This window comes from Caloenas nicobarica, chromosome 15 (genome assembly GCF_036013445.1).
Source record: "Caloenas nicobarica isolate bCalNic1 chromosome 15, bCalNic1.hap1, whole genome shotgun sequence".
Lineage (NCBI taxonomy): Eukaryota > Metazoa > Chordata > Aves > Columbiformes > Columbidae > Caloenas > Caloenas nicobarica.
In genome coordinates this window covers 4619984-4642933 of record NC_088259.1, presented here as the reverse complement: position 1 = coordinate 4642933, position 22950 = coordinate 4619984, and the positions used below count along the sequence as shown (strand labels likewise).

Sequence of the window (22950 nt, the reverse complement as noted above, 5' to 3'; positions counted from 1 at the left end):
TTCCCTTCTCTCGGGAGGATACAACAACCCCAAGTCTCTTTGGAGCGTGAAGGATGCTGAATGGGGAATGGCAAAACCCTGCAGCCATGGGCCTTGGTTCTCCAGCATCACCTCGGTGGGGTTATTTCTAATTTCTGTGTCCCTAGGACATGACCACACAACTGGGGAGCCAAGAGGCACCAAGAGACCTCCGTTGGCTGACGACGAGGAATACAGCTATTCACACTGCTGAGGGGGACCAGAAGCTACCTGTGCCTGTACATGCATGTGGGTCTCAAGTCAGCCAGCCCTAGTTAGGCTGATTTCCAGCTCTGGAGGTGGCTGCAACTCATTTCACAAGTGTCCCTGCTCCCATGGGTGCATGGAGTGGCTTTGTGTCGGTGAAGGAGCAGAGCAGTGCTGCAGAGAGAACTGTCCATGTTCCCTAGGGGACTGAATGGCTGTAGCCCACCCCATCAGGGCATGAATGTCCTGGCTGCGATCCTGGGCTGCTCTGCAGGGCCCTTTGCCCAAGGGATGGTACGTGATGGTCCTGCCCTGGCCTGGTGCGGGCAGGAGGTGATGAGGTGCAAAAAAACCATCCAGCCCTGCTTTGCTTTTTCAATGCACCAAAGCAAAGGCAAAGAAAGGAGATGGGCAGGTATGAGGGTTCTTTCATGGAGGCAGCAACATGGCCAGCACAGGGGCAGAAACCTCACTTCACTTCAGATGTCAGCAACTAAAATGGCTTTTCCTTGAGCCGGGCACAGAAATCCCCATGGCACAGGTATGGGTCTGGCTGTGTCCCCCAGGTCCTGTTCCCATGTCACGCAGCCCGTGGTCGTGCCGTCAGGACAGTGGGGTGCTCTGGGCTGCGATCACATTGTACATGGTGCCTTTGAGTGCTGCCCTGGTGAAATGGTGTGGAGGAAACCCAGAAGCTTCTCTGCAGCGAGATCTCTCATCTCTTCTAGCCATGAACCAAGCTCCCAAGCCAAGGCAAGCGAGCTCTGGGAGCAGGACCTGGGGTTTTACTGCTGGGCAGAGCTCGCCAAGGACAGAGTCCACCCACATCAGCCAGGCAGAGCAGGGGGCTCGAGCCCACCTGCTGCTACGGCTCTGGGGAGCATCAGACCCCTCTGACAAAACCATTGAGTTTCACTTGCTTATAACCAGAAAATAAAATTCTGGTGTTTGTGAGGTCTGGTGTTAAATAGGCAGCAGCTGGTGTGCCTCGGGAAACGAGCCGAGCCCTTTGAGAAGAAAGGAGAGAGCAGCAGAGGCCAAGCCCCAGGCTCCTTCCCTGGTCCCCGCTCTCGGGCAGTGTGGCCGGGGAGAGGCTGAACCGGAGCAGAGCGAGGGGCTGGGATGCTCCAGCTGGGAAAGCCGGTGGCTGCACACACCCCGGCAGGCAGCGGCTCTCCTGGCGGGGTGCAGGGAAGGAGCAGGAGGACAGATTGCTCAGGTGCAGGAGGAAATGGCGAAGTTCTTGTTCCTCTGCTCCTGGCCGGTGCAGGCAGCACGGGCAGGCTGGGAGAGCTGCACTGCCTGCCCTGCCTCTCACTCTGCCTTTGTACTCGCCTGACAATACAGGAATAAAAATAACCAGGCTGCATTTGCAGAGAGATAAAAGCGAAGTTTGCCTTTTGTGTCTCTCCAGGCAGTGGGACAGCAGCACCAATGGAGCTGTGTGGACATGACACATGGGAATTTCTGACATATCTTTTCCCACTCTGACCTTGACAGACACAATAAAAAGGGGCTTTGCTGCACGCACACAGCCACTCAGTCCTATCGCCAAGGTTAGTAAGAAAGAGCATGTCTGCGTGCACGCTTGTCCTCTGCTACTAACCCGCTTCAGCTCGGCAGGGTGGATGTTCCTGGAGGACAGGGACTGACTGGTGGCACAGGGGAGGGTGGGACAGACCTGGATTGAGAGCATTTTTGCTACGGTCTGCGCTTTGCCAAGCTGCTGGTTACCAGCCGTGGCTACATTCGCGATAGCTGCGGCGTTTCGGAGCTCTGCTGTGGGATACCGCTTTAGATGGATATTAGAAAGCACTTTCATAAAAGTGCTTTTCCAAGCAGCTGTCACAGCGGTCTCCTAGAAGGGGTCTTCCCAGGGATAAAACCTCCAGTCTTGCTTTTTATCTTCCTGCAATATTGCTCTGCAACATAAACCCAGGTTTTTGTGGAGGTTTTGTGCAGGGACCAGGGCTCCAACAGGTCTGTAGGGCTGGGATAGTTTTTAGCTGAGTTTATCAAGAGAGGGGGTGTCATCGATGATCTGCGATGATGCCTAAAATCCGAATGTGGATTTTGACACCAAAGTGATGCTGGGTCATCCAGCTGACACTTGCAGTGCGGAGCTGATAGCAGCAGAAGGGCAAATGTTTAGTAATTGTCATGTTATTACGGTTATTATTAGCTGGTATTGTTGTCATTGTCTTCTGTCACTCTCTAAAAGTAAAAGCCTGTTTGGTGGCCCTGTTTATCTTGGTTAGCAGCCCAGCAGCGAGTGCTTTCCCCATGCACTGACTCCTTGTCCCTTCCTTCCTTCCAGCGTTCAGGTGTCTTTCACTTTTCCTTTGCTGTTGCCAAGTCTTTGTCTAGCCGGGCAAGATGTCTATGCTGGACATGAGCCAGTTTGGGGAGGCTGCTGAGTACCTCCGGAAAAGCTACACGGAGCAGCTGAAGCTTCAGACAATCCCGTTTGATGGTAAGAACCCAGGGCAGCTCTCGGCACAGCCCCAGGGCAGCTTTAGCCATGGCTCTCTTTGCAGAGCGTCCCCATCCCTTTCCCAGTGCTGGTACCCGTGGTACTGCAGGTGCTACAGAATTGTCCCCATCACCCTGGAGGACAGGAAGATCTCAGAAGGTGGAAAAGTAGTTTTTTGACTGTCTCTTTGTCTGCTGAGATGTGGGTGGAAGTGGCTGCTCCTCTCTTCCGTCCCCCAGGGGCAGAAGGGCTGGGGGACTGGTGGCAAAGCCTTCTCCAGTTCTGTTTCATTTTGGAGGTGTCTGCTCTGTGCCAGCCACCCTGCTGTACCATGGCTCACCATGCCAGGGGCTCCAGGGCCCAACTTGCTCCTCTCGGCTTGGCAAAAAAGGACAGTTTTTCTTTCTCTCACCATTCCCTTTTCACAATGATCTGAGTGCAAGCACACATGAAACAGCAGACTTCTATCAGATTAAAGTTGACCTTGGCAAATTAAACAGCTGACAAACATGAAAAAGGCAAAGAAATCCCTGCTCCTATGACTGGAGTATAGGAAGGAATAATCATTGTCATTCCACGTTATTGGACTGCATTTATATGGCCTTCAGTTGAAAATTTCAAATGGTTTCCTACATTTCCTCTCCTTTCCTTTCCTTTCCTTTCCTTTCCTTTCCTTTCCTTTCCTTTCCTTTCCTTTCCTTTCCTTTCCTTTCCTTTCCTTTCCTTTCCTTTCCTTTCCTTTCCTTTCCTTTCCTTTCCTTTCCTTTCTTTTCCTCCTTCAGGAAAGAAGCGAGCTTGGATCCCAGATGAGAAAGAAGCTTATATCGAAGTGGAAATCAAAGAAAGCTCTGGTGGCAAAGTCACTGTGGAAACCAAAAATAAGGAGGTAAGCAAAATACCTTTCATTTTCCAAGGGCTAGCAAGTGTGTGCGGGTGGGGGATATGCGTGATAAGATCACGTCTGAAACTATCCAAGCTCTTGCTGATAACCCTTCCATGCTGAGTGACCAGCCGTGCCCTGAGGGGACACACACGGCAGGGTGTCAGGACACGTAGGCCAATTACTTGTCAAGAGCGGCAACGGTTCAGTGTCCCCTGCATCGAGGGTTTGCTTTCAAGCACAATTTGCTGTGGGAGACAGACGGAAGGGGACAGGGGGACAGTCGGGCTGGAAGATCTGCCCAAAGGCAGCACCGGCTCCAGCACAGCCCTGTGCAATGCTGAACCGCTGCCCAGCTCATCTCGAAGGTCAAAACAAGAGGTAAGGGGCCAGTCGGCCAATTCTTGCTCCTTTTAGCTGAGATGTGCAGCAGAATAAGTGCTGGGCAAAGGGGTAGGAGCAGCTATGTCTGGTGGTGAGGCTCCAGCTCTCCAGCAGCAGGAGGGAGGCAAAGCAACCATCAGCTGATATTTGTGCAGATAATATCCAGTAGAAATAGCCACAAATTAGCTTAATTAACATTCATTTCTCAGGTATGGGCATTGCGTGGCCCCACAACATCATTACACTAGTATAAAACTGGGAAAAAGAACAAGGACCTGACCAGGCAGTAGGTGGTAGACTTTGTAATTGCTGTTTCTCAGATAGTCGTCACGACACTGAGAAGTGCTCATGTCTGCTGAATTTAAAAGAAATATACATAATCGTCTTTGAAAAGTGTGAAAGTTTTGAAAATATTTTTGTCTGAAATTGGAAAAAAAAAGAAAAAAAAAATTTTTGCTACACCAAAAGAAAGTGTGTTGGGGAGGGGATGTCCATTTGAAAAGTTTATTCTGGTGTTTAAAATGCTGTGGTTGAAGATTTTCAGCTTCTGCAGACAAGGCATTTTCCAAACCTTTTTTGCTGTTTCCTCTTGAAACTGTTTTTTGTAGCAATTTGGCATGGATTTACAAAATTTTAGACTATATCTCTTTTCCCTGGATCAGTATTTCCAGCAGGAACAGTTTCAAGAGGCATAACCCCACCCTTATCCTTCTATCTACCCTCCTGCTTTCAACACCTCACACTTTCTAGCACCACGCGCTTCACATTCGCCTGTAAAAAAAAAAACCTCTCAGAAAGGTCTCATTTAATCTTTACTAATGAGACCCTTTGCTAAACCAAACTTCTTCCATTCAGGCCAGATATGTAATGCAATAGTTCCCCAGTGCTTGGTTTCTTGGGATTAAGTAAATCCAGTTCTAAGTGCTGGGGTACAGGCTTCAGCTGTTTACCTGAATAACCAGGGATGTCTCCGAGCTGAAATCCGTGCTGCTGCGGGGTTTTAGGCTGTGAAGAAGAGCACAGGACAGGGGTGTTAAGCATGTTGTGGGGTGACATGTTGGTGTCCCTCAGCTTGGACCCCCTCTGCTGGGCTCAGCCACTGCCCATGTCCCTGGGGAGGGGACGGGCTTGGGCTTGCTTTTCCCAGGTGGGTTTTGTGGCTGGGGTGCTGGTGGGGCTCCCCTGGCCCCATCACCCCAAAATGGAAGGCAGCCCTGTCAGGAGGACAGCAGGCACTGTCCCCAGCATGGGGCTGCCAGTATGTTCACCCATCCAGTGGGTTTTGGGGGAGAGGGTGTTCAGCGGGGGCTGGGGTCCATCTGATGTGTCCCCCATCCTCTGGCAGACACGGGTGGTGAAGGAAGATGAGTTGCAGCAAATGAACCCGCCCAAGTTTGACATGATTGAGGACATGGCCATGCTGACACACCTCAACGAGGCTTCCGTGCTTTACAACCTGAAGCGCCGCTACTCCCACTGGATGATCTACGTAAGCCAGTGGCACCAGGGGTCACTCCCTGGGGTGGGGTGTTGAAGGGACATCAGGGCTCCTCCATCCCTCACCCACCCCCTTTCCCCCCTCTAGACCTACTCAGGGCTCTTCTGCGTCACCATCAACCCCTATAAGTGGCTGCCCGTCTACACCGCGCCCGTGGTGGCCGCCTACAAGGGCAAGCGGCGCTCAGAGGCACCCCCGCACATCTACTCCATCGCCGACAACGCTTACAACGACATGCTGCGCAGTAAGGCCTCACCCCGGGGACCCCCATCTTGGGGGGTCCGGGCTCCCGGGACAGGGGTGAGGTGGGTGCCGCCAGCCTAACGCCTGCTCTTTCTCTTCCAGACCGCGAAAACCAGTCCATGCTCATCACGTAAGTGCCCTCCATGCCGTTGCCCTGCCCAGCAGTCGATGTCCCCTCACACTGCCCTCCTGGGCAGCCCTGGGCCAGCACCCCGTGCCCCAGGAGCCCCCCCGGCCATGTCCCCCCTGCCCCAGCAGCTGTCACCCCCGTCCCTTCCCGCCCAGCCTGCCGCCGCACCAGGTGACAAAGCCCCCGGTGGGCTCCCCCACACCCCGACAGCTGCAGGAGCTGCCGTGGGGCGCCCCGGCCACCGGTGTCCGAGGAGGAGCGAGGGGGAAGGAGAGATGGAGGCCAAGGCCAGAGGCAGATGGCCGTGGTGGCCGGAGGGGCGGCGCAGGGGAGGGGGGTGACGTGGGAGGGTGTAGGCCAGGTTGATTTCAAGTGACATATAGATAAGGGCTATATAAAGGACTCTAAAGGACCCTGCGCCGCTGCCAGGAGCCACGGACATTTTTAGCCTCGGCCATATCCTAATTAGGAAAGGCAGGGGCTGCTGAGAGATGCTTGGCGCGTGTCCGAGCCCCGCTCCCCGGCCCCCCCCGGCTCTTTGTGATCTGGGATTACAATGGCAGATCAGCTAACTCCAGGGATGAGCTCAGTGGGGGCCACCGGCCACCCACGCCCCGCGCCGGGCACGCTGGCTCCCGTGCCTGCTCGGGCAGGACTCGCCCCGGCGCGGTGCCGCTGCCAGCTCCAAGCACCCCAACAACGCGGGCTGAGCTGGAACTGCCTGGGCGGCAGCAGGAGAGGCCGGTTCCCGGCTGAGCCTGAACAGCTGAAGCCCTGGGGCAGGGCTGTACGGCCTTGGTGCGCGCCGGCACCTCCCGCCATATCTGCGTTGGGCAGCTGAGCCCCCGCGGCACCTGCAAGGAGGCAGAGCCTGGGCTTGTGATGATGGAGCTGGGTTTTGCTCCAAAGAGAAGCCCCAAAGACGAGCACGTACACCCCCAGGCTGGAGTGGATTGAGAGTGCCAGCATCCCCGTCCCTCCGATACTTTGCTTCTCCCTGCAGCACGATGAGCGGGGTGGCAGGTCGGCAGGGTCTCTGGTTGAAGTTGTGCCTGTTCTTTGCCTCATGTCCTTGATCTGTGTATTTCTGTTACTCTAAGCGGAGAATCTGGTGCTGGTAAGACTGTAAACACCAAGCGGGTCATTCAGTACTTTGCCATTGTCGCAGCCTTGGGCGACACACCGGGCAAGAAATTAGTAAGACCCTCTTTTGAAACAAGTTCTTGCTGTTTTCTTCCTTTCTTTTTTTTTTTCCTCTTTTTTCCCTCCTCCCCCTTTCTTCTTGTTACTCTTTTTTTTTCTTCCCTCAACTTTTTGCATTTGGAAGCGTGTTTTGGTCTCACCCACCCAGGGCTTGGCTTTTCCCTGACTTTTGAACAAGCAAGGCTTGAAATTATTCTGCTCAAGGGGAAATGAAATTTTTTTAATGTGGCTGCTCAATCTGCGCAGCCTGCAAGAGGTGCTTTAGATGCCCTCTATCTTCTCTCCCTCCTTCAACACCCCACAGATCTTCTTAAGAAGCATTAAAAGAATGGAATAAACCTGCCATTTCCCACCTTGCCTCTTTTAAGCCTTGCTTTTCGTCCTTTTCTCCTTTTTTTCTCCTCTTGTTCATTTTGACCCTTTTCTACCTTGTGCTTTTCTTGCTCTTGTTTTGATTCTTGCATTTCTTCGGTGCTGGTTATTTTTGAGCTGCCCTTGCAATTGCTTATTTCTTCTTGACATGTTGAGGCTCCAGCCTGCTTTTCCCTTGTAGAAGCAAACTGGCTGCTTTAGGTACCAGACAAGCAATACTTCAGCATTATTTTCTTTACTCTTCTTTGGGTTTGGATTTAACTGTTCTTGCTTTTTGACGCATTTCTTTATTTTCTTGAGCTAATCTATTTAACAACTTTTTGGCATCTCTTATAAAGTTTAATCCTCCCATTTTTTTCTTGGACGTTTTTTGGCACTAAATGGTCATGCCCTGCTTTTCTGACCATGATTCTTGTGGTTCTTGCCTGGCTTTTCTGAATTTCTAAAGACAATTTTCTTTCCTTTCTCTAGGCAGCTCTTGCCACTAAAACTGGGGTAAGTGTTGTAGATTCCTGATCTTTAACACTGAGGCCAGGGTTCTGCTGCAGCACACAGTTGCGGCGGGGTGATGGGGAATGTGGTGTGGGGCATCTGCCTTGGGTCTGGGAGCTGCATTTAGTTCCCCACTTAGCTTTGTATCTCCCGCCTTCCCATAGTTTGAAGATTCAGTATTTCACTTCTTAGTGACTTTTTACCTTTCCGACTCCAGCCTCTCCTTCAAGGAATCATTACTTTTCAGATGCTCACAGAATGGTTGGGGTTGGAAGGGACCTCTGGAGATCATCTAGTCCAACCCAACCATCTAGTCCAACCCGGGTCCAACCCAGTCCAACCCATTTCAAACCAGTGCAGTGTTTGCCTGGGGGTGGCGTGGGGTCCTCCAAAGGGACGGCGAAGCTCCCACTCTCTGAGCTGGTAAAGTCCCCCAAGGCTTGATGCCCAGGTGAGGGTGGTGGTGCTGGGGGGCAGGGGAAGAGCCTCTTTGCCCCGGGCAGTGCTTTGCTCTGGCTGCAGACCAGGGCCCTGATCATGCCTGGACATGCCACCTTCTGCAAAGACCTGAGCTGGCTCGACCCACCACATTGCAGGCAGCTGATGTCCTTCTCTGGGGCACATTTCGGAGGTGCTCACTAAGCTCCAAGGAAACAACTGAGTGCTTTCTAAATCCAGCAAAGGTTCAGTCCCTGGCACTTCCAGCACCCCAAGGGCTCAGCCTTTTCAGCAGCTCAGTCGTGTGTCCTTGGCCCTCGGTTTCTCTGTCTGAGCACTGAGGGACAGCCTTAGCTGATGCACACTCTTGGGTGGGGGGTAATCATTAACGTGAGTCTCGGACCTCTTGGGCAAACTTACTAAAATTGAGATAGCTGGGGGGCTGACTCTGTGGGTCCCAGGGCAGCCCATGAGACAGCCCCTGTTGAATCTCACAGGCCAGGCAATTTTAGTTCAGGCTGAATTTGAAGTTAACAGATCGAAGGATATCCAAGTGACAAAACACAGGCTGTTAGTAAAGCTGTGATTCACAGCTGCTCCCTGTGTCTTTTGCTCTTCACATGCCTGGAGCTGCAGAGGTGGGGAGCAGTCGTGGGCCCGACGTTCAAAAGACAGCGTGGCTTTTGTTGGGCAGAGCCCAGAGCTGGTGTTTCCCACCTAAGGAAAGCCCTACAGGCTGTGATGTGTCAGAGCACAGGCAAAAGCTCTCATGAAAAATCCTGCAGGTGTCCGTGCCACCAAACTCTGCTGCTGTTGTCAAACCCCACTGTCCTCCGTGTAGCTTGGCACAAGTCTCTTGCTTCTCTCCTTGAATTCTCAATGTGCTTTGCGTGCATTAGCTGGAGGCTGCCTCTTTCTCTTTGAACTGCGCGTATGAGACACGAATGGAAAAACAAGGTCGGGGGAAGATTAATTTTGGGCCTTGCTGAGGAGAGCTCTAGTGAGTTCAGCAGATAATGCCAGCTGGGACCTGTGATGTGTTCCCATCACATTGTGACCCTGCTGTACATGTTAGTGTAAGAGTCATAGATAAGCCTGTTCTCTGGACCTCTTCTTCTGCGATGTGCTGTGATTTGAACTGTCCAAGGCTTTGGTTTGGTGAAAGAGGAAGCTCCTGGCAGAGTCAAAGAGTTTGAAAAGTTTCGGACTGTTGTGGTAACAGTACGTGCTTGGTCTTGGTTTGCATATTGTAGCAGCCTAAGAAAGGAGCTAAAGACTGCTGTGTGCAGAGGGGACAGTAGCCCGCATCTTCAGAGGGGCCAGTTTAGGCAAGGAGAAGCCCAGAGAGCATTGGTGCAAAATCCAGCTCTGCTGACCCCTAAGCCAAGCTGCATCCCCTCATGAGACAAGATGTCTCAGGAGCAGCAGGCTCTTAAAGACAGCCAAGGTGTGTAGCAGGCAGATGGTGCAAGGAGCCCCAGTCTCTGTTTCTATGTGTTGCTGGTAACAGATCCCCTCTGGCTGGGTGGGAGCTGACACATCTTCTGGTTTTGTTTTCCAGGGCACCCTCGAAGATCAAATCATCGAGGCTAACCCAGCTATGGAAGCTTTTGGCAATGCCAAAACCATAAGAAATGACAACTCCTCACGTTTTGTAAGTGCCTTAGCAAGACAGAGAGATGATGGGCCACGTTTATGTAAGATGAACACGTTGCTTGTGGTATTGTGGTTTTGTACGGTGTGAGCCAAAGGCACGTAGCAGGAGCTAGCTCTGCATCGTGGCGGGATCAGACTGCTGAGGCCGAGCTTCTCCTTGTTACATCAGTGCAGTAAATGGTGTGCTGGCCAGAACAAATGGCTCTGCTGTCACAGCCTGTGGCTGGAGAGAAGTCCCTTACAGGACCAAAGTGGAGAGGGCCAGTAATCACAGCCTGGAGTGCTGGAGCTGGGACAGATAAGTGTGCCCCTTCCAGGAAGCAGCATCTTTTTTTGCTAAGCCCAGCTCTGCTATGGGAGGCAGAGCTGATCAGCCACAGGTGGCTTTAATGCCTGTTCTTGTGCCTTGGAAGGAAAGGAGATGCTCCTGGGTGAGACTGCTCAGCACACAGCAGAGCAGGAGGCTGTGGCAGGCTGCCCTGCAGAAGTGCTGAGCTTTAAGAACAGGCCTAAGGACAGGGATTTATCTGCTGTGAGTGAAATTTCCACCTACCTAGTGTGTAAAGCCTTATGCCGTCTGACCCCTCTGCACATTACAAACCAGAGAACTTCACTCACCTACCTCTCACAGACCCCAGTAACTTGCCTGGCATCAGCAGAAGCCTAAGAAGTGGGAAATTACCAGTGTCTTATAGTTACATGAGGTTTCTAGGAGCTGTTCGGAAGTGTACCTATGTTGCCAAGCCCAGCACTTACCTCCTGTGCATGTTTTCAGGGCAAGTTCATCCGGATCCATTTTGGCCCCTCAGGGAAGCTGGCTTCTGCAGACATCGACATCTGTGAGTAAACATGTGCCAGCTGCAGCGGGGAGGGATTTCATCTCACTATTTGTGCCGATGCTGGGTCAGCTCCAGGAAAGAAGAAGCCGTTCTCTAACTCCTCTGCCCTGTTTGCTTCTAGATCTTCTGGAAAAATCAAGAGTGATTTTCCAGCAACCCAAAGAGCGAAGCTATCACATCTACTACCAGATCCTCTCTGGGAAGAAACCAGAGCTGCAAGGTAAGGCAGCCAAAGCTGCAGCTTAGCCTTTATAACATGGTGATCTCAAAATAGCCACAAAGAGCTCTATTGTCAGCCATGGGGTCCCCAGGCAATGAGCAAAACCAGCTCACCATGTAGGTACTGCCCTTGAATGCTCTGCTAGCTGTGCAAGATCATAGGATTGGTGGATAATTCGGGGTGGAAGGGATTTCAAGAGGTCATCTAGTCTAGCCTCCTTTATCCTCACTGATGAGAAGCCAGACTAAAGCCCTTTCTGCAACTGTCTACGAGCAGAGAAATGGTCGCTCAGGGTCTGCGTGCAGGGTAGGAGCACACTTTGCAAAGCCTCCTTATATAGTGTGCTCATTGTGTGGTGAGAACAGCACTGACCTCAATGTGTGCAGGCTGGATATTTACTCATTTTGGGGTAAGGGGAAGAGTTTTGCAGCCCACTCTGAGCTCCTTCAGCCATTCTAATGACATGACTTGTTTCAGATGAGCTTGAAAACAGCTGCCCAGATCACTTGCAGCAGCAGCCCTGGTGTAGGCATATCCTAGATGTGTTCCCCAGGACAGTCCCACCTGACTCGAATTTGGCCCAGGGCAGTCCTGTGCTCTGAGCAGCACTTCCTCTCAGGTGCCAGGGCACATGGAGTGCACAGGAAAAGTTTCCACGCTGCAGAAGGATGGCTGGCACCATCCCCTGGGGTGGTCCGCCTCTCAGCTGCAGGCTCTCGAGCTTGTTGCTGGCTTGGGAACAATACCTTATTAGGCAGGTCTGGAGAGCTGTGCAGAGCAGTAATCTTATCTGGTGGTCACAAGGACATGGATGGCCACTTCTAAATCAGTCTGCAGCCAAGCTGTATCCCAAGATAGCAAGCAGGAGGCACATCACAGAAGTTATGGACCCATGTGTGGACCTGCCTGGGTGTGAAGAGACTGTTCCTCCCACCAGTTGGTGCCCTCTAGTTGAGGCTGGTGAAGCCTTACCTCTTCGTCTGTGTCCAGGGTTGTCCCTCTGCCCCAGCCTTGTCTCTGTCAGACTGGCCTCACCCTCTGCATGTCTTCCCCCAACAGATATGCTGCTGCTCTCTCTCAACCCCTACGACTACCACTTCTGCTCCCAGGGTGTGACAACTGTGGACAACCTGGATGATGGCGAGGAACTCATGGCGACAGATGTACATGTCCTTCCTTCACACTGCACAGCCTGAGGCAGGGGCCTGGGGGAGGGCACAACCTCCTTCTGGGCAGACATGGGGACGTATCCTGGCTTTTCTGTGTCCACCTCTAAGCTAGCTGTAAGATGCTTTATTGGCAGTCGCTCTATATATGCTGTGAGCCTGCAAGAAAGAGCAGAGTGACTCTGATCTCCATCAACAGCCTCCTTCAGGCAGAGAGAAGGGAGAGTAATTCCCTGCATTAGGAAGGGCCTGTGGCATGTGAGCACTTCTCATGGCTCACATGAGAAGATGAGACCTCAGCCTGGAAAAGCTCCTGCTTGTGGATGCTAAGCTAGTCCTTTTGCTTTCAGATAGATCTTGTGGGAGCTGGACTCGCATTCAAAATCCCACGGACAGGATTCTTTGTCTAGATGTCCACCCAGAGCCCCAGGGAAGAGAGAGCACCTTAGGAGATGGTGGGAAAACCAGCCCTCGCCTCAGAGTGGTGACTTTGTTCTATCTATACTGCTTTGTCTCTCCTCAGCACGCCATGGACATCTTGGGCTTCAGCAATGATGAGAAATACGGCTCCTATAAAATAGTGGGCGCTATCATGCACTTCGGCAACATGAAGTTCAAGCAAAAGCAGCGGGAAGAGCAGGCAGAGGCTGACGGCACTGAAAGTGAGTTTGGCTCTGTGCTGCCAGAGCTGCCCAGCCTGGCCTGGGCAGGCACATTCCTCCAAAGGCAGGTTGTGATAACTTCCCTGGGGGGATCAGGACCGCAAGGACCTGCTCAAGTCACACCGTCCTGAAGAGCAGTTAGGGTAGGATCCAGTCACTGTCTAATACTTTCCCTTGTTCGTTGCTTAGGAAAATCCAATGCAAATCATACATCTAAGAGAACAGTCAGGCTGCAGAACAGTCAGGCCTGAAAATTCAGAAATGCCAGAGCTCAAATATTTTCTGTTGCTTTTGCACTGCTGCATTGTGCCTGGCTCCCAGGGATCATGGAGCAAACTTCAACGAGAGGGTGACTTTCCAGCTTGTAGAAAGAGGAGAAGGGGGAGCCCTATCGCTTAAATGGAAGGCTTAAGCAGTAATTATACATCCACTGAGGCAGGGATCCAGCAGAAATTACTACCTGGATCAGACCTTGTCATGTTAACATTCATGAAGGAAGAGTTCCCCTTGCGTGAGGAATCTCAGCACAGGGTTCAGCTGATACCTGGTAATGAAAGAAGATTTTAATGTAGCAGATCTCTCCCTACAAAGGTGACTTTCTGGCTACAATCTGCTATTAGAAGTCTATGAAAGATAAGCAAGAAAGTCGCCTCTCTTCTGGTCAGTTCAAATTCACTCCATGGGAATCCAGATTTCCACTGCTTCCATGCTTAGAGATCCCCACATCAAGAATACTCAAAAACTTGATAGGTGTTTTCTCCAAATAGTGACTTCTCAGGCAGGAGGTCCAGACCTAAAAAGCATAAAATATCCAAGATGGGAAATCACACTAGACTCTGGAGGAGACTCTGGAGCAGGTGGAAAAACTAGTATAGTTAGCATTGGTCAGTGGAAGAGCTAATAATTTGTTTTATTTTCTATTTTTCCTTCCTGAGTCCTCATGCCTCTGCACTGTTTTACAGGTGCTGACAAAGCTGCCTACCTCATGGGAATCAGCTCAGCTGATCTCATCAAGGGGTTGCTCCATCCTCGTGTGAAAGTGGGCAATGAGTACGTGACCAAAGGTCAGAACGTGGAACAGGTGAGTGGGACATGGACTCCCTGCTCACACGGTATGTGACTCCTCTGCACGCAGGTCTGCTGCGCGATGTTCTCTGCACAGGGCAACTGGTACTTCAGTTAACTCTCTTGGGTTTAGGAGGAGATCCCAGAGCAGCATGAGAAGACGTATCTGCAGTTACTTGCTCTTAGCAGCTGGGAAAGTTGGTGGCAGAGCTGACAGATAACTTTGGATATTAACCAAGGCTGGATGTTCAATTCCATATCTTTGAAATGTGGGTTAGGTAGCAGCCAGAAGTGGTCCAGTTTCTATGGATCTGTTTCAGAGACAGTCACACTCCCATGAAGAGCTCAGCTCTGGAAAGTAGAAAACTCATCTAAGTACTCATCTAAAAGTCATCTAAACTGATCTTGTGAGAGACTCAAATGCACCAAAAATTTGTCTTGTCAGATTCTAGCCACATCACAGTTAGGAACTCAAAGCTGGTCTGAACAGTGCAAGCCAGTGCTCAAGCAAAATTCAACAGGACCTCAGGAGCTGATGTCTTACCTAAAGTGAACTGTAGGTTCCTGCCATGCACAAGGCCTCTGAAAATATCACTTTAGACCGAATCTGTATCCTAAAACCTTAGAGGCTGAAACCAGACCAGGGATATAAAAACACACTTGAGAGCATGTGAAGACTAATCCTGCAGCATGTACTGTAACCACGAACTCCCTGAATCTGTCTGTCCTTTGTGGGCCAAGAGGATCTCTGTTCTTCAGCCTCCAGCAGGGAGAAGTGTAAGTGCTCATGACCCACTCTCTGCTTTGCTTTGGCAGGTTGTCTATGCTGTAGGAGCCCTGGCTAAAGCCACCTACGATCGCATGTTCAAGTGGCTGGTGACTCGGATCAACAAGACCCTAGACACCAAGCTGGCCAGACAGTTCTTCATCGGAGTACTGGACATTGCAGGCTTCGAGATCTTTGACGTGAGTTCTATGTGCCCCTTGCAATGGGTTTGGGGTAATGTTGTAGCTAAACAGCTCAGTCCCCTAGTGTCTTCTCTATCTTCTCCAAAAAACTGCTGGCCTTGATTGAAAAAGAGCTCTTGTATGAATTAATTTATCTGGAGCAAACAGGCAGCTCACAAGGGCTGTTCTAACATTGCTGTGGACACACCTCCAATGATTCCTGGCTACCTGTTCTGGTAGCAATCCAGCTGAGCCTGGCAAAGATCACTCTTCACACCCAGACAAAGCAGAAGGGTGAGTCCCTTCATGTCTGGAGCTCCTCCTTCTGATGCGGGTTTGTTTTGTTCTTGCAGTTCAACAGCTTTGAGCAGCTGTGCATCAACTTCACCAACGAGAAGCTGCAACAGTTCTTCAACCACCACATGTTTGTCCTGGAGCAAGAAGAATACAAGAAGGAAGGCATCGAATGGGTCTTCATTGACTTTGGCCTGGACCTGCAGGCTTGCATCGACCTGATTGAGAAGGTAAAGCATAAGTCAGGGCACAGGAATGGTACTTTTGCAAAGACTGGAACAGTGAGGGTGCTCTGCTACCAGAAATGAAATTGTTCCCTCCCCAGTCAGTGGCAAGTGCCCAACTTTGTTTTCCCCACACTTCCAGCTCAGACCCTCCAGCCCACTGAGTCCTTTTTGACACAAATTTTGGCTTTATGAAACCACAAATATTCTGTTCCTACCTACCAGTGAGCCACAAAACCCATTGCAGCCTTTTCCTGCAGAGAATGGTGATCTCTGCCCCTTTTTTTCCTATCCATTTGCTTGTCCCTTAGTGCCTCTTACTTGAGTACTCGCCGATTCAGAGCAGCTTATATAAAAGATTTCCACCATGGCATGGAGGAAACTTACTTTTTTTTTTTTTTTTTTTTTTTTTTGGAAAGGAGCAAATTTGTTAGAATACTGGAGAGGATCCCCCCCTTCCCAACAATCTGTTGGACCTGGGCAAGCCCCCATGTCTTGCAGGCCTGGCTGGTCCCACTCGGACTGGCTGGAGCTCAGATGCAGCCTGGAACACACCAGTGATAGCTTGTGCCATGGCCAGTGTCTGGCACCATTTGTCTGAATGAAGACAAGATCTCCCAAGTCAAGCCTGGCCTCACCTTGCTCAGTGACGCAGGGAATCCCGCTCTTCTGGGGTGGGACATGGCAACACATGGCTCAAACCTCTTTATACCACTTTCTCCCTGCAGCCACTGGGAATCCTGTCCATCCTCGAAGAGGAGTGCATGTTCCCAAAAGCCTCCGACATGTCATTCAAAGCCAAGCTCTATGACAACCACATTGGGAAGTCGCCCAACTTCCAGAAGCCCCGTCCGGATAAAAAGCGGAAATACGAGGCCCATTTTGAGCTGGTGCACTATGCGGGTGTGGTACGTCCCTTGTCAGCTCTTCCACAGCATTCGCACCTTCCCTCTTGTAGAACTGTCCTTACCTTCACCTCTCTCCTTTGGTGACAGGTGCCCTACAACATCATTGGGTGGCTGGACAAGAACAAGGACCCCTTAAATGAGACAGTGGTGGCTGTCTTCCAAAAATCCCAAAACAAGCTCCTGGCCTCCCTCTATGAGAACTATGTGAGTTCTACTTCAGGTGAGGAACAAGCTCACCCCTTTTTTGACCTCGATCTCTCCCTCCCTTTGCAGCAAAGCCTCTTCACCCCCATGCCCAACTATTGGTGCAGCATTCCTGCACCTAGCAGCCCAGGCAAAAAGAAGACCCACTCTGACCCCTAAAAACCTCTCTGACCTGGGTAGGTGGGTGCTTTGGACATGCAGTGCTGGCCTGGGGGATTTAGGTGGGTGCTTAGGACCAGATTGAGCTTGTGCAGTGCTGTAGAGCTGTCCTGGTGGCCCTGCGACTTGGGATATGTGAAGGGGTCTCCTGTTACCAAGAGCTGAGGAGCAACACCCAGAGCTGGGTGCCACGGGAGATGTTTTTGGTGGTCTGTGGCTTTGCTCTGCAGCAGGGCACTGCCACCTCTGCTTTACACAGAGCAGGGGCTGTGGGCATTTCAGAGGTGTTTGGGGGTGCTCCTGAGTCCTTCAAGCCAAGCAGATGCTTCACTGACGTAATTAATCAATATTTCAACCCAACAGAAGAGCCTCACAAGCCAGGGACCAAGGAGAAACGTAAAAAGGCAGCTTCTTTCCAAACAGTGTCACAGCTGCACAAGGTAAGAGCCAGCCCCTCACCCAAGGCCATGGGGGAAGCATGCTCAGAGTGTGCCAGTGCCAGTCCCGCTTGCCTGCCAAGACTCTGGGGTATCTGTCAGTGTCCCAGCCCTGTCCCCATGCTGCTAGGGAAGGACAGGAGGCTCCAGGCTGGGAGAGCAATGGGTCCCTTTGAGCTGGGGCTTGTGCTGCTTCTGCCCACGTGACGCTTGTGCTGCTCGGCAGCTCCTTCACCTTTGAGAGAGCGGCAGTTAAGACTTGTAGTGATGTTTAGATAATGTATTACATGAACATCACTTTAAGTCTGTGCTACTTCTCTCCTCATTCTTGTCGACGGGAAGGACAGCCTTTGGGCAGAAGAAAATGGAGGATAATCTTGTGGGTCTCTGAGCCGGCAGCTCTTTGCTGGCCTGTCCAGGGAGGTGACCTGAGCTATTTAACAGCTCAGCATAACACACTCCCCCATTCCCATGCTCACCACAGGAGTTATTTGTCCACCCCAGAGCTTAATAAGCAACTGGAAAACAGCAGAGAGGGGTGTGTGAGCCCAAAGCTGTGTCCTGCCATGGCAGCCTTGTGGTGACAGGGTGCTCAAAGAGGGCAGCGCTTGTGTTGGAAACCCCGTTCAGGGCAATGCGTGACTTTATTACTCCTGGACAAGTCACAGGCCTTGAGGAAAGGTGTCTACAGTGAGAAGCTGCCCCATGACGACATGGAGCTGGTTCGGGACAGGCTGAGCCTGTATGAGCAGGGCACGGCAGACTGGAAAGATAGAGGGCGCAGATGCCTTTCCCATAAGAAAGAGCACGGCCATGTCTTGGCTTGGGCCATGTCTTAGCTTGAGCCCTGCCTTGGAGGGAAAAGGAGGCCAAGGCTGGATCAGCAGGGCCCTCTGTCATGGCTGAAGGGCATGGGCAGCACTGTGGAGGTGCAGGGAAAACCTGATGAGATGAGAACTGCAGCCGATGTGGATGCCAGCACTGGATTTGCAGGGTGCTGAGCACAGAGCACGGCATCAGCAGAGCTGGATACCAGGAATACACTCAGTCCTGTGTTCCTGGTTCTCCCCTGCAGCAAAACTTTGCCTACAAATACTTGGGAAGCAACTGGCTCCTCTCCGGCATAGCAAAACCTGCAGGTGCCAATTTGGCATGTCTGCCAGCTCAGTCCCCTCTGCCACCGCTCCCACCCTGGCAGAAGGCACTTGGTCCTGCGACAGGGCTGGGGATGTCCCATTGGCAGGACAGCACAGAGAGCAGCCACGCGGGAGGAGATTACCCCTCCCTTATGAAGAGTGGTAAGGGGCTCTCAGTGTCTGCTCTCTTTGTGCTTGTGGGGAAAAGGGGCTGGAGAGATTTGTTGTAGGGGAGCAGAGCTGTCACTTCATGCCTCATCCCCTACGTCTGCCCCACAGGAGAATCTCAACAAGCTGATGACCAACCTGCGCTCCACTCAGCCCCACTTTGTCCGCTGCATCATCCCCAATGAGACAAAGACCCCAGGTATGCATGGACTGAGACAGCACCATGGAAGTCCCCTTGGGTGACATCCATACGTGGAAGATGGCAGGGACTCTTGCACCCACCTTCTGCCCAACCCTTTTCTTTCAGCATTTCTGTGGTCACCGAGACCATCTCGGTGTGGAAATGCCTGTGACCCATGCCAGTCTCCTCTACTGGGGAGAATGAGTTTTGCCAGGCTCCCAGTCTGGCTGTGCATTGATGGTTGGGCTGCCTTGAGCTTGTGTGTAGCAGCAGGCAGGGATGAGTCTTTCAGGCTGACTCCCACCGTCCGAAGCCCAGGCTGCAGCATTGCTGCTCAGCATAGGCCTGCAGGACAGGTTAACACCTGTGTTCAAAATCGCGGGCTGTTTCCAGAGTTCAGGCCCATGCTACAGCTCCATTTCTCCTGTCCTCTTGGGCTGAATGCATGTTCCACCCTTGTTTTCACCTGCAGGAGCCATGGATTCTTTCCTGGTGCTGCACCAGCTGCGGTGTAACGGTGTCCTTGAAGGTATCCGCATCTGCCGTAAGGGATTCCCCAACAGGATCCTCTATGCAGACTTCAAGCAGCGGTAACTCCCTCTTCTTCCTCGCCCAGCAACCCGCGTATGTTCCGAGGGGAGGCAGACTTGCCCTGGCTCTGACCCACTCCCCAGCTTGTGCAGGACTGGACTAAACCACTACAACATACCCAGTGCACGTGCAGTTTGGGAAAGCTCTGCTGCTGGCTCTGTGGTGATAGACATGGATAGTTTGGTGCCAGACAGGATGAGACAGCAGGGCTGGTGATGTCTGAGGTGCTGAATGCAGAGCTGGTGCAGGCGGGTGGTGGCAAGGCTCAGGTCCTCTAATCCTGGATCAGATTTCTCTATGCCCTTGGGATCATTCACATTCTCCAGCCTGGCCCCATCCACCCTGCTCAGCCTGGGCCTGACCAGGTGTGGTGAGGCCAGTGGCCTCCACCTGCACAGTCTTCCTTCTGTTCAGGGACTAAGATCTGGTGGGGTTGCCTGGTGTCTGCCCTGCAGGAGAGCCCATGCTGCACCAGCCTGTGCTGCAGCAACATGTGTCCAGGGGAAGCTGGCATGACTGGGGTACAGGGATGATGATGGAGCCATCAACTCTGTGCTGGGGTTCTCTTGCATGTCCCCTCTCTGCTTTGTCCCTGCAGCTACCGTATCCTGAATCCAGCAGCCATTCCTGATGACAAGTTTGTGGACAGCAGAAAGGCCACAGAGAAGCTGCTGAGCTCCCTGGAGCTGGACCACTCACAGTACAAGTTTGGTCATACCAAGGTGAGACCAGGCAGCTGGTCCTTGGGAGGGAGACGTTGCCCCTCCTGTCTCTCTGCAATCCCAGTTTGCTCCCCCTGCCCAACTTGCTCTCTGCCTGACCACAGCCCTGCTCAAGCCCTGCACAGGAGTGAGAAGGGCAGAGGAAGAAGCAGGTTCAGAAGAAACAGGTCTGAGCAGAAGGTCACTGCTGCTTGACCTCCTACCACCCAACACAGCACCTAGTCCCTGCTGGTGGATATGAAGGGATGTGCACAGGGCAAGGAGACTTGGTGCCCAGCTGTGCCTGTGCCTTGTGTGGGTTCACCTCCAAGCAGAGCAGAGTGTGGGTGCGTGCCTGTGCAGGGCACCTAAACTTCTATCACAAAGCCCTTGCTGCTCTGTCCATCCCTGCTCTGGGCCATGTGTAGCCCAGGTCCATGACAGGTTGTGTTACCCCTTAGCTCTCTGTCCTTTCTGCAGTTGACTCCGTTCTCACTGCCTTGCCCACAGGTGTTTTTCAAGGCTGGTTTGCTGGGTTTGCTGGAAGAGATGCGAGATGAGCGTCTAGCCAAGATCTTGACCATGCTGCAGGCCAGAATCCGCGGGCACCTCATGCGCATTGAGTACCAGAAGATCATCAGCAGGAGGTAGGGTTGTGGGGGGAAGCAGAACTTTGTGAGCATATCTCCTTGTTCCTTCTGCACATTTTGGGCGGTTTGACCTGTGGGGTTTGGCTATGGCTGGCAGTGTTTGGGTAACGCCCTGTTCTGGGTGAAGGCAGACCTGTAAGAAGTCTAAGATGTGCCTGGCAGGGAGGGTCAGTGTATCTAGGTGGGGGGATCCTTTGGTTTCCACTGAAAGATTCATAGGGCTGCAGAGTGAGGAAGCCTGATGGCCAGGCCACACCGCTCATCCCACCAGGGCCACTACAGTGAGCAGATGAAGTGCCATTTGTTCAACATACTGCCACTTGTCCAACTGGTGGAGAACAGAGCCATGTCCAGGCCTGCAAAAGCCGGGTCTGTGCTGCAGTGAGGATGTGACATGAGGAATCTACACCTATGATGATGCTGTGCTTGTATCCCTCCAGGGAAGCCCTCTATACCATCCAGTGGAACATCCGGGCCTTCAATGCTGTCAAGAACTGGTCCTGGATGAAGCTGTTCTTCAAGATCAAGCCTTTACTCAAGTCTGCTCAGACTGAGAAGGAAATGGCCAACCTGAAGGAGGAGTTCCAGAAGCTGAAGGAGGCTCTGGAGAAGTCTGAGGCTAAGAGGAAGGAGCTGGAAGAGAAACAGGTCTCCATGATCCAGGAGAAGAATGACCTGGCTCTCCAGCTGCAGGCAGTGAGTGCCTCACACTCTCTCTGCAAGTGTAAACATAGTGCAGGGTCCATGGGTAGAAGAAGGAGCAGAGCACGCTAGATCCCTCCTTCAGCCTCTTGCTGTTCTGAGACCCCCTCATTGCCACGATCTGTTTGAAATGTGATGTTAGACTTGGTGCAAACCTGAAGCAGCACCACAGACTTGCCATCTCAGGACTGCTGCGAATATTCATGGTCTCCTGGCTCTGGAAAGGGTGATCTCCTCACAAGGAGGTGGGTGGGATGGCAATGTTTGCTCACCAAACCATGGCTAATCTGCGCCAGGAAGTGTCAGTCCGGTGTTTCTTTCTTCTGGAAAGACTTAATTGCTGTTAGGTCTTTGGTCCTGGTTAGTGTTAGTGGTTGTCCCATGGACCTTCAAAATGGGCAGTGACTGGATCTGTCTTTTTTTTTTGTACACCTGAGCATCTTGGGCTTGCTCTATTCCTTCCACAAGGAGAACTTCAGCTCTGGGCCAGGTTAGCGTGGTGAGAGCCTGCCAGTGTGTTCTTGGGGCAGTAGATGAGCACTGTCTCTCCTGTGCCTGTCCCAGGAACAAGATAACCTGGCAGATGCAGAGGAACGCTGTGACCTGCTGATCAAGTCCAAGATCCAGCTGGAGGCCAAGGTGAAGGAGCTGACAGAGCGTCTGGAGGATGAGGAGGAGATGAACTCAGACCTCACCGCCAAGAAGCGCAAGCTGGAGGATGAGTGTGCAGAGTTGAAGAAGGACATTGATGATCTAGAGATCACACTGGCCAAGGTGGAGAAGGAGAAGCATGCCACAGAGAACAAGGTAACACACCCTCCCTGCAGAGTACAGCATCATTGCCCAGAGGCCTTGGTGCTTTTGGGGGCACCAAAGAGAAATGTCAGGGACAAGGCTGCTGGTGTGTGGGAGCTGGGGCAGGGCAGTGCAAAAAGGTGTGAGAGAGGTCAAAACCTTCCAGGCTCCTGCCTCATTGCACAGGAGTGCTATGGGCAACCAATTCTGTGCAATGGCAAGTGATTTGGGACAATGGCAAACCACCTGGTGGAACCAGCCTGGCCAAGACGAGAGGGGCTGGCTGCTGCTGTGGTGCCAAGCTGCTGTTGCCCATGGACTCCCACCTTTCATGAGTCAGGCTGATGTGTTAGCTTTGCTTCCCCTGTTTCTGAGAAGATGCACTTAATTTTTGACCCCACTGATCTAGGTTAAAAACCTGATTGAAGAGATGGCTGCTTTGGATGAGATCATTGCCAAGCTGACAAAAGAGAAGAAAGCACTGCAAGAAGCCCACCAGCAGGCCCTGGATGATCTGCAGGCTGAGGAAGATAAGGTCAACACACTGACCAAAGCCAAGGTCAAACTGGAGCAGCAAGTGGATGATGTGAGTCATGGGCCGGCAACAGCGAAGTGAGAGAGGTTTGAGTCACACCTCCAGGAGAGTGCAAAGGCTGTCCCTTAGTGGGATCGGGAGGGTGGAATTGTTATCTGGTCCCCATTTAATACGGCCAGTTGACTAATAAGCCCATTGACAAACTGCCCTGACCCAAGGGGTGGTGCAGAGAACCCCATGGAGAGCGGTCCTGGCCTGAGGGAATGGTACTGGATCTTGGGGCTGGCTGAAACTCCCACAGCAATGGACATGGGGAAGGTTGGGGCTGCAGAAGGTTCTTTCCCTCCCTAACCTGTCTCACTTCATTCACC

At 52.1% G+C, this 22950-nt stretch overlaps 1 protein-coding gene across 1 annotated transcript in view; it reads left to right on the top strand.

Annotated features, from left to right (window-relative positions):
* The first annotated feature begins 1757 nt into the window (after positions 1 to 1757).
* The window catches only part of MYH7B (myosin heavy chain 7B), a 29197-nt gene continuing 8004 nt past the window's right edge, over positions 1758 to 22950 (top strand). Inside the window, exons 1-26 of the mRNA XM_065645692.1 lie at positions 1758 to 1781; positions 2543 to 2698; positions 3481 to 3584; positions 5308 to 5451; positions 5548 to 5704; positions 5806 to 5833; positions 6934 to 7030; positions 7880 to 7903; positions 9900 to 9992; positions 10770 to 10833; positions 10955 to 11053; positions 12113 to 12216; positions 12743 to 12881; positions 13844 to 13962; positions 14763 to 14912; positions 15248 to 15418; positions 16141 to 16320; positions 16408 to 16540; positions 17047 to 17123; positions 18536 to 18623; positions 19078 to 19195; positions 19795 to 19918; positions 20408 to 20544; positions 20988 to 21243; positions 21814 to 22056; positions 22454 to 22630. Of these exons, the coding sequence (XP_065501764.1) occupies positions 2602 to 2698; positions 3481 to 3584; positions 5308 to 5451; positions 5548 to 5704; positions 5806 to 5833; positions 6934 to 7030; positions 7880 to 7903; positions 9900 to 9992; positions 10770 to 10833; positions 10955 to 11053; positions 12113 to 12216; positions 12743 to 12881; positions 13844 to 13962; positions 14763 to 14912; positions 15248 to 15418; positions 16141 to 16320; positions 16408 to 16540; positions 17047 to 17123; positions 18536 to 18623; positions 19078 to 19195; positions 19795 to 19918; positions 20408 to 20544; positions 20988 to 21243; positions 21814 to 22056; positions 22454 to 22630 (3123 nt within the window). The 5' untranslated portion in view covers positions 1758 to 1781; positions 2543 to 2601. The remainder of the gene's footprint in view (positions 1782 to 2542; positions 2699 to 3480; positions 3585 to 5307; positions 5452 to 5547; positions 5705 to 5805; positions 5834 to 6933; positions 7031 to 7879; positions 7904 to 9899; positions 9993 to 10769; positions 10834 to 10954; positions 11054 to 12112; positions 12217 to 12742; positions 12882 to 13843; positions 13963 to 14762; positions 14913 to 15247; positions 15419 to 16140; positions 16321 to 16407; positions 16541 to 17046; positions 17124 to 18535; positions 18624 to 19077; positions 19196 to 19794; positions 19919 to 20407; positions 20545 to 20987; positions 21244 to 21813; positions 22057 to 22453; positions 22631 to 22950) is intronic.